The following is a 14,323-nucleotide window of genomic DNA, read 5'->3' on the forward strand; positions in this document are numbered from 1 at the left end:
TTTTGAGTAAAATGATGACCTTTGTCATCATTTTGCCAAGTAAAATTCCTATTATTATTATAATATTGCCAACATTTTTAAGTTTTCTTATAAAATTGTGACTCTTATTGAGTAAATAATGAAGATTAAAAACCAATTACAAACAAAAGATAAAAAATATGTATATATTTTTCTCACAATGTGTCGAATTTTTTCTTATAAAATTGGCAACAATTTCTCATATTCTTTCTGTTTCTGTAATATTGTAATATTTTCTCATAAAATTATAACTTTTTAATGCAAAATGGTGACATTTGACTTTTTTTTTGTTCTTCTTGTAAAATAGTGAAATTTTTTTAGTAAAATTATGACTTTTGTCATAATTTTGCCAAGTAAAATTCCGATTACTATTATAATATTGCCAACATTCTTTAAGTTTTCTTATAAAATTGTGACTTTTGTCCAGTAAAATTACGACTCTTTTCATAAAGATGCCAAAATGTTAAGCTTTTCTTGTAAAATTACAACTCTTATTGAGTAAAATTCCAACTTTTATCATAACATTGCACACATGTTCAGTTTTTCTTGTAAAATGTTGACTTGGGTTGAGTAAAATTATGACTTTTGCTATAATACTAGAGGTAGGCATTTTTCGGAGGTCTCAAGAAGGTAACAAATACAAGAGTGTGTGCGTATGTGTGTGTGTGTTCTTGTATTTCTCCACTTCTTGAGACATCAACAAGGAAAAGTACCTTCCATATGAGGAGGTGTGAACAAGTGATGACATAAATCATGGTCCCAATATAGAAAACCATTGCATCTAATAGAGAATGTCTCATTTGCACCCCTGGTGGTGAAATCTATCAAAATTAGGGTGGTCCCAAAAAGGAGAGATTTTTCAAATTGACTGTGTGTCGGTTTTAAAAGTGCTCCCCCCTCTGGTCAACATATGAAATAACAAGTGTGTGTAAAAAATCGAAATGTGCCCCCTTTGGCCAAAATTAATTAAAAAAACTAAAATAAATATGTATATAGAGACATACTTTAATAAGTTGAAGTAAATAATGAAGATTAAAAACCAATTACAAACAAAATATATATATTTTTTTCTCACAATGTGTCGACTTTTTTCTTATAAAATTGGGAACAATTTCTCATATTCTTTCTGTTTCTGTAATATTGGAATATTTTCTCGTAAAATTATTACTTTAAGTAAAATGATTACTTTTTAATGCAAAATGGTGACATTAGTCATATAAAATTCTGACTTTTATCACAAAATTGCCAATATTTTGTTCTTGTCCTTGTAAAATAGTGACATTTTTTGAGTAAAATTATGACTTTTGTCATAATTTTGCCAAGTAAAATTCCGATTATTATTATAACATTGCCAACATTTTTAAGTTTTCTTATAAAATTGTGACTTTTGTCGAGTAAAATTACGACTCTTTTCGTAAAATTGCACAAATGTTCTTGTAAAATTGCGACTCTTATTGAGTAAAAATCCAACTTTTATCATAACATTGCACAAATGTTTAATTTTTCTTGTAAAATCTTGACTTGCGTTGAGTAAAATTACGACTTTTGCTATAATACTAGAGGTAGGCATTTTTCGGAGGTCTCATGAAGGTAACAAATACAAGAGTTTGTGTGTGTGTGTGTGTGTGTATTCTTGTATTTCTACCATTCTTGAGACATCAATAAGGAAAAGTAGCTTCCATATGAGGAGGTGTGAACAAGTGATGACATAAATCATGGTCCCAATACGTAAAACCATTGCATCTAATAGAGACTGTCCCATTTGCACCCCTGGTGGTGAAATCTATCAAAATGAGGGTGGTCCCAAAAAGGAGAGATTTTTTAAATCGACTGTGTGTCGGTTTTAAAAGTGCTCCGCCCTCTGGTCAACATATGAAATAACAAGTGTGTGTAAAAAATCGAAATGTGCCCCCTTTGGCCAAAATTAATTAAAAAAACTAAAATAAATATGTATATAGAGACATACTTTAATAAGTTGAAGTAAATGAAGATTAAAAAACAATTACAAACAAAAGATTTAAAAAAAATTTTTTTCTCACGTGTCGACTTTTTTCTTATAAAATTGGTAACAATTTCTCATATTCTTTCTGTTTCTGTAATATTGTAATATTTTCTCATAAAATTATAACTTTTTAATGCAAAATGGTGACATTTGACTTTTTTTTTGTTCTTCTTGTAAAATAGTGAAATTTTTTGAGTAAAATGATGACTTTTGTCATAATTTTGCCAAGTAAAATTCCGATTACTATTATAATATTGCCAACATTTTTCAAGTTTTCTTATAAAATTGTGACTTTTGTCGAGTAAAATTACAACTCTTTTCATAAAATTGCCAGAATTTCAAGCTTTTCTTGCAAAATTGCGACTCTTATTGAGTAAAATTCCAACTTTTATCATAACATTGCACACATCTTCAGTTTTTCTTGTAAAATTTTGACTTGCGTTGAGTAAAATTACGACTTTTGCTGTAATACTAGAGGTAGGCATTTTTCGGAGGTCTCAAGAAGGTAACAAATACAAGAGTGTGTGTGTGTGTGTGTTCTTGTATTTCTACCATTCTTGAGACATCAACAAGGAAAAGTAGCTTCCATATGAGGAGGTGTGAACAAGTGATGACATAAATCATGGTCCCAATACAGAAAACCATTGCATCTAATAGAGAATGTCTCATTTGCACCCCAGGTGGTGAAATCTATCAAAATGAGGGTGGTCCCAAAAAGGAGGGATTAGTCAAATTGACTGTGTGTCGGTTTTAAAAGTGCTCCCCCTCTGGTCAACATATGAAATAACAAGTGTGTGTAAAAAATCGAAATGTGCCCCCTTTGGCCAAAATTAATTAAAAAAACTAAAATAAATATGTATACAGAGAAATACTTTAATAAGTTGAAGTAAATAATGAAGATTAAAAATCAATTACAAACAAAATATATATATTTTTCTCACAATGTGTCGACTTTTTTCTTATAAAATTGGGAACAATTCCTCATATTCTTTCTATTTCTGTAATATTGCAATATTTGAAGTAAAATGATTACTTTTTAATGCAAAATGGTGACATTGGTCATATAAAATTCTGACTTTTATCACAAAATTGCCAATATTTTGTTCTTGTCCTGGTAAAATAGTGACATTTTTTGAGTAAAATTATGACTTTTGTCATAATTTTGCCAAGTAAAATTCCGATTATTATTATAACATTGCCAACATTTTTAAGTTTTCTTATAAAACTGTGACTTTTGTCGAGGAAAATTACGACTCTTTTCGTAAAATTGCACAAATGTTCTTGTAAAATTGCGACTCTTATTGAGTAAAAATCCAACTTTTATCATAACATTGCACAAATGTTAAATTTTTCTTGTAAAATCTTGACTTGCGTTGAGTAAAATTACGACTTTTGCTATAATACTAGAGGTAGGCATTTTTCGGAGGTCTCATGAAGGTACCAAATACAAGAGTGTGTGTGTGTGTGTGTGTATTCTTGTATTTCTACCATTCTTGAGACATCAACAAGGAAAAGTAGCTTCCATATGAGGAGGTGTGAACAAGTGATGACATAAATCATGGTCCCAATACAGAAAACCATTGCATCTAATAGAGAATGTCTCATTTGCACCCCTGGTGGTGAAATATATCAAAATGAGGGTGGTCCCAAAAAGGAGGGATTTTTCAAATTGACTGTGTGTCGCTTTTAAAAGTGCTCCCCCTCTGGTCAACATATGAAATAACAAGTGTGTGTAAAAAATTGAAATGTGCCCCCTTTGGCCAAAATTAATTAAAACAACTAAAATAAATATGTATATAGAGACATACTTGAATAAGTTGAAGTAATAATAATAATAATAATAATAACTGGGATTTATATAGCGCTTTTCTAAGTACCCAAAGTCGCTTTTACATGTAGAACCCATCAATCATTCACACCTGGTAGTAAATAATGAAGATTAAAAACCAATTACAAACAAAATATATATATATTTTTCTCACAATGTGTCGACTTTTTTCTTATAAAATTGGGAACAATTTCTCATATTCTTTCTGTTTCTGTAATATTGGAATATTTTCACGTAAAATTATTACTTTTTAATGCAAAATGGTGACATTAGTCAAATAAAATTCTGACTTTTATCACAAAATTGCCAATATTTTGTTCTTGTCCTGGTAAAATAGTGACATTTTTTGAGTAAAATTATGACTTTTGTCATAATTTTGCCAAGTAAAATTCCGATTATTATTATAACATTGCCAACATTTTTAAGTTTTCTTATAAAATTGTGACTTTTGTCGAGTAAAATTACGACCCTTTTCTTAAAATTGCACAAATGTTCTTGTAAAGTTGTGACTCTTATTGAGTAAAATTACAACTTTTATCATAAAATTGCACAAATGTTTAATTTTTCTTGTAAAATCTTGACTTGCGTTGAGTAAAATTACGACTTTTGCTATAATACTAGAGGTAGGCATTTTTCGGAGGTCTCAAGAAGGTAACAAATACAAGAGTGTGTGTGTGTGTGTGTGTGTAGTCTTGTATTTCTACCATTCTTGAGACATCAATAAGGAAAAGTAGCTTCCATATGAGGAGGTGTGAACAAGTGATGACATAAATCATGGTCCCAATACGGAAAACCATTGCATCTAATAGAGAATGTCTCATTTGCACCCCTGGTGGTGAAATATATCAAAATGAGGGTGGTCCCAAAAAGGAGGGGTTTTTCAAATTGACTGTGTGTCGGTTTTAAAAGTGCTCCCCCCTTTGGTCAACATATGAAATAACAAGTGTGTGTAAGAAATTGAAATGCGCCCCCTTTGGCCAAAATTAATTAAAACAACTAAAATAAATATGTATATAGAGACATACTTTAATAAGTTGAAGTAAATAATGAAGATTAAAAACCAGTTACAAACAAAATATATATATTTTGCTCACAATGTGTCGACTTTTTTCTTATAAAATTGGGAACATTTTCTCATATTCTTTCTGTTTCTGTAATATTGGAATATTTGAAGTAAAATTATTACTTTTTAATGCAAAATGGTGACATTGGTCATCTAAAATTCTGACTTTTATCACAAAATTGTCATTATTTTGTTCTTGTCCTTGTAAAATACTGACCTTTTTTGAGTAAAATTATGACTTGTCATAATTTTGCCAAGTAAAATTCCGATTATTATTATAACATTGCCAACATTTTTAAGTTTTCTTATAAAATTGTGACTTTTGTCGAGGAAAATTACGACTCTTTTCGTAAAATTGCGACTCTTATTGAGTAAAAATCCAACTTTTATCATAACATTGCACAAATGTTTAGTTTTTCTTGTAAAATTTTGAGTAAAATGACGACTTTTGCTATAATACTAGAGGTAGCCATTTTTCGGAGGTCTCATGAAGGTAACAAATACAAGAGTATGTGTGTGTGTGTGTGTGTGTGTGTGTGTGTGTGTGTGTGTGTGCGTGTGTGTGTACGTGCTCCCATGGTGCAGTGCGTGCATACAAATGGCGTAACCCAATCAGGCGTAGCGTTTGCACCTCCCTCACGTCCGTCGGCCCAAAATGTCACCACGAGCGCGGCGGTGGGTGTTTAGTGGCGCAGCGTGACGGTTTGATCCCGACTTAAATGAAGCCTTTGTGTGACCGATGAAATAAAATAAAATCCCTTTAATTGTCCTTTTATCTTGAAATGAGTGAGTTTGCCTTTCACAGCGAACCCGGCGTGTCGTCGTTTTCCCGCCGCGAGACGTTCGAGTGACGTTTACGTCGGCGTGGGCCCGAAGGTGGCGTGTACAAAGTGAACCAGCACTTGTCTCTTTGTTTCTCGCGCTTGGAGGACTTCTGTATGCGGCTGCTTTGTTGGCGTGGTCGTCGTCGTTGTTGGCGTTGGCGTGAGAAGACTCAGAATGTCTGTGTAGTCCCGTGAACACGGCGCCGCCCTCATCGCTCCACTTTGGAGTACGAGGCGGGCCACCGGCTATCTGTGAAGCTGCCGGAGCTCGCCGTGACGTCCCGCGGGAACCGCCTCGGCGCGGTCGTTGTTTTGGTTTTCTTGGACGGGGCGGGCGTGGTTACGTGTCTCGCCGCCGCGCCTGATCTACGGGTGCCTTGTTTGGCCGCGCCTTGTTTGGCCGTGCCTTGTTTGGCCGTGCCTTGTTTGGCCGTGCCTTGTTTGGCCCCGCCTTGTTTGGCCCCGCCTTGTTTGGCCGCGCCTTGTTTGGCCGTGCCTTGTTTACCGGCCCGAGTGGCGTTGGCCATCAGCGTCTCCAGCAGCTGGGAGGCGGAGCCAAAACGGATGTGCTCCTCCTCCGTCCCGGCCGCTTCGGAGAAGTGCGAGAGAGCGCCGCCGCCGCCACGCTTGCTGCAGGAGTCGCAGCACAGCTTGTTGTAGCCCGGGATGGAGCAGTAGCGGGCCAGAACCTCCATCTGGCAGAAGATGGACTTGTCGCCATGGCAAGGTTCGTCTGGAGATCCGCCGTTGACGAGAAAACAGGAAGGAGAAAAATCATTATTATTAAAAAAAAAAATTCAGACAAAAACATGACTGTTAAAATGGCGATGTTCACAAAATAACACACACCAGGTGTCAGAAAAATTGAATGTAAATTATCAAAAAACTTTTCGTTCTCTGAATTCCCAGTGAACAGAAAAAAGCTGTCTTAGTTGCACCAAGCCAAAGGCTTGGAAAATTCCGCTGTGTACGATGGGAGGAGACGGTAGGGGTTATCTATTGTCATCCAAGACCTGCCCAAACTCGATCCAGGACCAGTCCAAGCCCGAGGCTTCTTTTTCTTTTGTGTTATACATAACCCCCCATTCCTTTAGAAACAGCCGTTGTTATGTAAACAGGGAATATCCAAATAAAGGAGGAGACGTGAACCTTTTTCTGTTAGAGCGTATTGACACTGTGTAGAGCGTATTGACACTGTACAAGGGTGCAGATGTATACGTTTCTCCTCGCTGAACCTCATTGAATTCTGTCTCTGTTTGACTCTTTGCTTCTTGTCCTGTTTAATAGATGTCATCAGTGTTTGAACCTGACACCAGGTTTTCTTAAAGGGGAACTGCACTTTTTTTTTTTTCCCCCTTTTGTCCACAATCATTATGAAATACAGATGGATTTTTTTTAATGCATTTTAAATATTAAATAAACATAAATAAAACCGGAACCAATGGGAGCTTCACTATTTTGCCCATAAAATCCAATAAAAAAACTCCATTTACATTTTGTGAATTGAATATTAACCGAGTATTAGTAATATTGTTATTATAAGTGCTAACGCAGACCAATCACTTCAATGTGTCCCTATGTTTACATCATCGAGTGGTCTGCTGCTTCCTCGCTCCCTGTAAGTTAATCATGAATCATGCCTCTCACCTGGACAGAAGAAGTCTGAGTAGGTATTCCGACATGTTGGTACACTTTGACAGCCATTTAGGACCCGAAACGACATGAAAAGCGTTTGTGTGTCACCCCTTTTCTTCGTGAGGATTATGAGTCATTCTTCATCTAAATGGGAATATATGATCATCCTAGTAGTCGGCATCCTAATGACAGCAGACCTTGTACAGTAAGTGACGTTTTATTATGTTTGTTGGCTCTCATGAAGTCTGCAGTGAGTAATAATAAATAAAAACAAACATGATGCGTTTTTTTAATTAATGCGCCACGTATGCCTGAAATGATCAAAATACGTAAATAATAAATGTTATTATAAATGTGCCACATTACATATATATTTACATCATGTATATAAAACCTTAATGGAGGTGTTTGGATGTCTTTTTAGGGGCTTTATAGGCAAAATTGAACGACTACCATGAGGTCCAATGTAAGCAGACTTTATTTAATATTTCTAATGCATTAAAAAAATAACATCCATCATCATGTCTTTCATAATGATTGTGAACATTAGGCAACATTCCCAAAAAAGTGCATTTCCCTTTTAATGGATAAATTGTAAGGGTGTCAAAAAAACAAAACAAAACAAAAAAGTTTAAATGAATCGCAATTCTTATTTGTAATGGGTTTTTTTAGTGATTCAAAATAATCAAAAAATCAATACAAAAATATAATAAAAATGTTTTTTAAATCTGTCCTGTCCAGCCACATATAGTTGATGTAAATGATCATATCTGCTGTTTTTTTTTTTTTTTTTTTTTAGAAAAGAGAAGTGTGGAATACTTCTCTTGTTGCCTTTTTTGTATTTGACTTTTTTGTTCAACAAACCTTTTAAGTAATATAGAAATGTATCACAGCTGTTTACGTATTTTATGAAGGACTGCAGTTAATCACAGAACTGTCACCGCATCATGCTTGTGCTGATTGTAGCCATTTATTTTGACGTCCTCAATTTTACTTAAAAAAAAAAAATTCAGTACAATTTGTTTAATTTATTTCTGTTTTGTAGGTTAAAGTGTCCTGAGTTTATGTTTGAATGTATTAATATTTATTGAGTTTAATTTTCAGTATCAAATGGTTCACGTCGGTCAAAATTTTTTTATAGTTTAAATAAAGATTTATTTATTTTTTTAGAAAAATTGATGCACTTTAAATCTGTTCTGTTCCAGATTTAAAAAAAACTATGTTAATAATGTTATTCCTTGTTGTGAATTGAGCGAGATTTCTCTTGTCTTTTCTGTTTTCTTTAAGACTAATAAGGATACATTTTTATGCAGAGGTGTACTTATAACAATTTTATATACATCTTAATTAAATTATATACACAGTACAGGTCAAAAACGTTTGGACACACCTTCTCATTCCAATGCAGTTTCTTTATTTTCATGACTATTTACATTGTAGATTGTCACTGAAGGCATCAAAACTATGACACCTGTGAAGTGAAAACCATTTCAGGTGACTACCTCTTGAAGCTCATGGAGAGAATGCCAAGAGTGTGCAAAGCAGTAATCAGGGCAAAGGGTTGGCTATTTTGAAGAAACTAGAATATAAAACATGTTTTCAGTTATTTCACCTTTTTTTGTTATGTACATAACTCCACATGTGTTCATTCATAGTTTTGATGCCTTCAGTGACAATCTACAATGTAAATAGTCATGAAAATAAAGAAAACGCATTGAATGAGAAGGTGTGTCTAAACTTTTGCCCTGTACTATATATATATATATATATATATATATATATATATATATATATATATATATATATATATATATATATATATATATACATAAAGTTTGGACACATAGAATGAGAAGGTGTGTCCAAACTTTATATATATATATATATATATACATGAAAATAAAGAAAACACATAGAATGAGAAGGTGTGTCCAAACTTTATATATATATATATATATATATATATATATATATATATATATATATATATATATATATATATATATATATATATATATATGTCCAAACTTTATGTGTATATATATATAAAAAGTTTGGACACACCTTCTCATTCTGTGTCTTCTTTATTTTCATGACTATATATATATATATATATATATATATATATATATATATGAAAGAAAAAAAAAAAATATATATATACAGTATATATATATATATATACAGTATATATATATATATATATATATATATATATATATATATATATATATATATATATATATATATATATAGTCATGAAAATAAAGAAAACACAGAATGAGAAGGTATATATATATATATATATATATATATATAAAGTTTGGACACACCTTCTCATTCTATGTGTTTTCTTTATTTTCATGACTATTTATATATATATATATATATATATATATATATATATATATATATATATATATATATATATACATATATATATATATATATATATATTATGCAATCAAGTAATCAACTGCCATTATTCATGATTAATCAAAATTCAAAGAGTTATTCTCCTAACTAACTAAATTTTTTTAATGAGATACTACTGTTGTTTTTTAGTAATTATACTCGTCAAAATTATGACCCAAATCAGAAATACGTCCTTGAAGTGTTTCGGTGTCGTATTTGATCGAGAAGCGTCAGTTGTCTTCAGCGTTGACGACGTGACGACACATTCGCCTGCAGAGACCGATTGAGCGGTACGAAAAGTGAAAGGTGACATTTGGCCCAGTGCGCCACGAGACGGGGGTCAACAATACTTCCCAGGATGCAACAGTGTCCGCAGTCAGAGAGCTGACATCAGAGTGTGAACTGTGAAAATGAAACACTCCCTCTGCACAGTAGTGAACTCGCGCGACGACGACGACGAGGGCAAGAGCGCTCGCCAGAACGCCAATTATCTCTGCGCCACACTTGCTGCTTCCTTTGGCCTCTTTTTCCCTGCCGCCGTCTTCTCCTGCGACTAAAGTCCGTCGCCGGATCAACGCTTTGTGCTGCGGTCCCTCGCACGTCTGCTGCAAAGGTCGCTTAGTTTTAGTTTTCCTTTTATTTACTTTAATCAGAGTGGTAAGAAAATATCGTGGCGTTTTTTTTGCCGACGACTTTATTGGATGGACATTTACTCTTGAGAAAAGCAGGAAGTCGTCCGAAAGGAGATCAAAGCTAATTAAATCCATTTTCTTCCGCTTATCCTAGGTCGGGTCGCGGGGGCAGCAGCCTAAGCAGGGAACCCCAGACTTCCCTCTCCCCAGCCACATCGTCCAGCTCCTCCCGGGGGATCCCGAGGCGTTCCCAGGCCAGCCAGGAGACATAGTCTTCCCAACGTGTCCTGGGTCTTCCCCGTGGCCTCCTACCGGTCGGACGTGTCCTAAACACCTCCCTAGGGAGGCGTTCGGGTGGCATCCTGAGCAGATGCACGAACCACCTTCCTGACAGCTCCACTGTAGACACGGCACAAAAGCCAAGCGTGCAGGTTTAACAAAGTTTTAATGTTTTTAAAGGGGAACATTATCACAATTTCAGAATGGTTAAAACCATTAAAAATCAGTTCCCAGTGGCTTATTAAATTTTTCGAAGTTTTTTTCAAAATGTTATCCATCACGCAATATCCCTAAAAAAACCTTAAAAATGCCTGATTTTAACCACCCGTCCATTTTCCTGTGACATCACATAGTGAAGCCAACACAAACAAACATGGCGGAAAGAACAGCAAGATATAGCGACATTAGCTCGGATTCAGACTCGGATTTCAGCGGCTTAAGCGATTCAACAGATTACGCATGTATTGAAACGGATGGTTGTAGTGTGGAGGCAGGTAGCGAAAACGAAATTGAAGAAGAAACTGAAGCTATTGAGCCATATCGGTTTGAACCGTATGCAAGCGAAACCGACGAAAACGACACGACAGCCAGCGACACGGGAGAAAGCGAGGACGAATTCGGCGATCGCCTTCTAACCAACGATTGGTATGTGTTTGTTTGGCATTAAAGGAAACTAACAACTATGAACTAGGTTTACAGCATATGAAATACATTTGGCAACAACATGCACTTTGAGAGTGCAGACAGCCCAATTTTCATCAATTAATATATTCTGTAGACATACCCTCATGTCAGCAGGCCAGGGAAGCTAGGGTCGATATTCTTCTCTTGATCATCTTCGGTGGCATAAGGGACGGTGTGAGCCAAGACATCCAGGGGGTTTAGCTCGCTCGTCTGCGGGAACAAACTGCCGCCATTGCTTGCCGTGCTACCGAGGTCCTTTGTCCCTGAATTGCTCACACACTCCGGCAGATTCAATGGGGGTCTGGCGGCAGATTTCTTTGACTTTATCATTGGAAATGCATCTGCTTTGAGTGTCGCAGGATATCAACACATTCTTGCCATCTCTTTTGTCGGTAAAGTGTGCGGAACAAACGACTGACCATTTCGTCGGCTTTCCCCACACCCTCGTATTTTGAACAAATTTCGTCCAATTTCTTGCCACTTTCGCATCTTTGGGCAACTGGTGCAACTTGAATGCGTCCCTGTTCGTGTTGTTACACCTTCCGACAACACACCGACGAAAGTGAGAAAATGGCGGATTGCTTCCCGATGTGAATAATAGGAAGGCGTTTAATTCGCCAAAATTCACCCATTTAGAGTTCGGAAATCGGTTAAAAAAATATATGGTCTTTTTTCTGCAACATCAAGGTATATATTGACGCTTACATAGGTCTGGTGATAATGTTCCCCTTTAACTGTTTTTAATGTTTAAATTGTCTTTGATGTTAAAATTAGTTTGTTGAGAACGCTTACCGATCTTTGGAAAAAAAGGTACATTAGCTTCATGGAAGGCGTCAAATAGTTTTCAATGTTTACAAAATACATGGTACGTTCTCTAAATATGCTGACAAGTCAAAAATATGTTAGGTTACAGAAAAACAAAAAATGTCTCTGTTAGCAAAACAACCTTTTTCAATGAATTCCCATTTTCCTTTGCGGTGCGTTCAATGTCTCCCCCACATGCTAGTAAAGTTGGGCAATGAGAAGAACAATCGCTTACCGTGGCACAGTCCCGGTCTGCAAACTCGCACGTTCTCGGGTCTGTCTCCGCTGCAGTGGTCTCCCACTCGGCAGGTGACGAGACGCCTCTCCATGCCCTCGCCACAGGTCACGGAGCACTGAGCCGGGGGCGCAAACAAACGCTCATTAACACGCAGCAGAGGTATGGAGGGTGTGTTTTTGGGGGGGCGGGGAGACACGGGGCTGGATGAGGACATTGACAACACAAGGGCATGAATTGATTAACGTGGACCCCGACTTAAACAAGTTGAAATACTTATCCGGGTGTTACCATTTAGCAGAGGTGGGACCAAGTCATTGTTTTGCAAGTCACAAGTAAGTCTCAAGTCTTTGCCCTCAAGTCCGAGTCAAGTCCCGAGTCAAGACAGGCAAGCCCCGAGTCAAGTCCAAAGTCAAGACTGCAAAGTCTCAAGTCAAGTCCTAAGTCCTGCATTTTGAGTTTCGAGTCCTTTCAAGTCCTTTTAACCACAGACTAATATATTAACACAGATTGTGTATGCTTTTCAAACGCTGTATTTATTTATTAAACAAGTGCATTTTAAATTGCAGGAAAGAAAATTGTGCTGACATTGCACTTTATAATAGCACTATATTAACCAGTCATTTTAAACATTAACTCATTCCTTTACAGAACAAACACATTGAAAAATAAAGTGCAAATGTACTTATTTGTACAAAAGTGTTAACATTGAAAAAACATGACATATACGTGAACATAACAAAAAAGTTGTACTTTTTATATGTCAGGGCCCTATGCTGCATTGCATCTGCAAAAGACCAAATTAGCCAAGAGTCTGTCAGTCATTTGTGCACGAAGGGGGCGTAGTATGATGCCACCATGGCTGAAAACTCGCTCCACTGGAGCACTGGAGGCAGGCACTGCCAAGACTCTCATGGCCACTCGGAACAGTGAAGGAAGAGTCTTCATGTTCAATGCCCAGAACAAAAGGGGAAGAGAGTTGTTTTGGGTTGGTGCACTACTTGTAAGTGTATCTTGTGTTTTTTATGTTGATTTAATTAAAAAAAGAAAAGAAAAAAAATTATTTCTTGTGCGGCCCGATACCAATCGATCCACGGACCAGTACCGGGCCGCGGCCCGGTGGTTGGGGACCACTGAGGTAAACAACCAACAGTATGTCAGAAAGCTAGCTAAAACGGTACACATATTCATAATATAGTATACATTTTAACTGACCTTTATTTTACTATTTTTGTCTTTTTTTAGGTGGCTAAAATACGCGGTGCTGCTGACCGCCGTCTAACGTTACGTGTGATATATTGACTAACGTAACCCTGCTTAAAAAAATCACTGAACAAAAAGTATGAATAAGGTAGTGAACTGCAACAGATTCCCGTGTTTGCAATAACGTTATAACGTTAGCAGTGAGTTTACAGCCTCACTGATTTAACTACACAGCAAATAAAAGTCACGTTACTTAGCCAATAAACGTTATCTTACATTCAAAACTTACCATTCTTTGTGCAACTTCAAATGCCGGACGAAGTTGGAAGTTGTTGCCTCTCCATCAGTAATTTTCTAACCGCATGTGTTGCATACTGCAAACCGTTTTGTGTTGACCACCTCGTAATTTTTATACCCAAACGAAATTATTTTAGGTATCATTTTTTGTTCACTGGCGTGTGGTTTGGACATGTCTTCTTCGTTGGTAGTCCTGCAATTTGATTGGATGAATGCTGTGTGATGAAAACAAAGTAGATCTAATTTGATTGGCTGTTGTACTGAGACCACACCAGCTGACACACGCAACGCTGATAGACAAGTACACAATGACAAATACGGAGCGCTCCCGAATAACTTTTTCATCTTTGGGTTTTGGGGAAAGTAGCAAGTCATGTCAAGTCATGTCAATTCAAAAGGCTCAA

The 14,323-nt window shown here is 36.0% G+C and overlaps 1 protein-coding gene across 1 annotated transcript in view; it reads right to left on the reverse strand.

Annotated features, from left to right (window-relative positions):
• Positions 1–5,484: 5,484 nt before the first annotated feature.
• The window catches only part of LOC133619868 (A disintegrin and metalloproteinase with thrombospondin motifs 3-like), a 48,314-nt gene continuing 39,475 nt past the window's right edge, over positions 5,485–14,323 (reverse strand). The window contains exons 6-7 of the mRNA XM_061981141.1: positions 12,420–12,537; positions 5,485–6,468 (exon numbers count right to left, since the gene is read on the reverse strand). Of these exons, the coding sequence (XP_061837125.1) occupies positions 5,945–6,468; positions 12,420–12,537 (642 nt within the window). The 3' untranslated portion in view covers positions 5,485–5,944. The remainder of the gene's footprint in view (positions 6,469–12,419; positions 12,538–14,323) is intronic.

The sequence above is a fragment of the Nerophis lumbriciformis genome, linkage group LG20 (genome assembly GCF_033978685.3).
Source record: "Nerophis lumbriciformis linkage group LG20, RoL_Nlum_v2.1, whole genome shotgun sequence".
Classification (NCBI taxonomy): Eukaryota; Metazoa; Chordata; class Actinopteri; order Syngnathiformes; family Syngnathidae; genus Nerophis; species Nerophis lumbriciformis.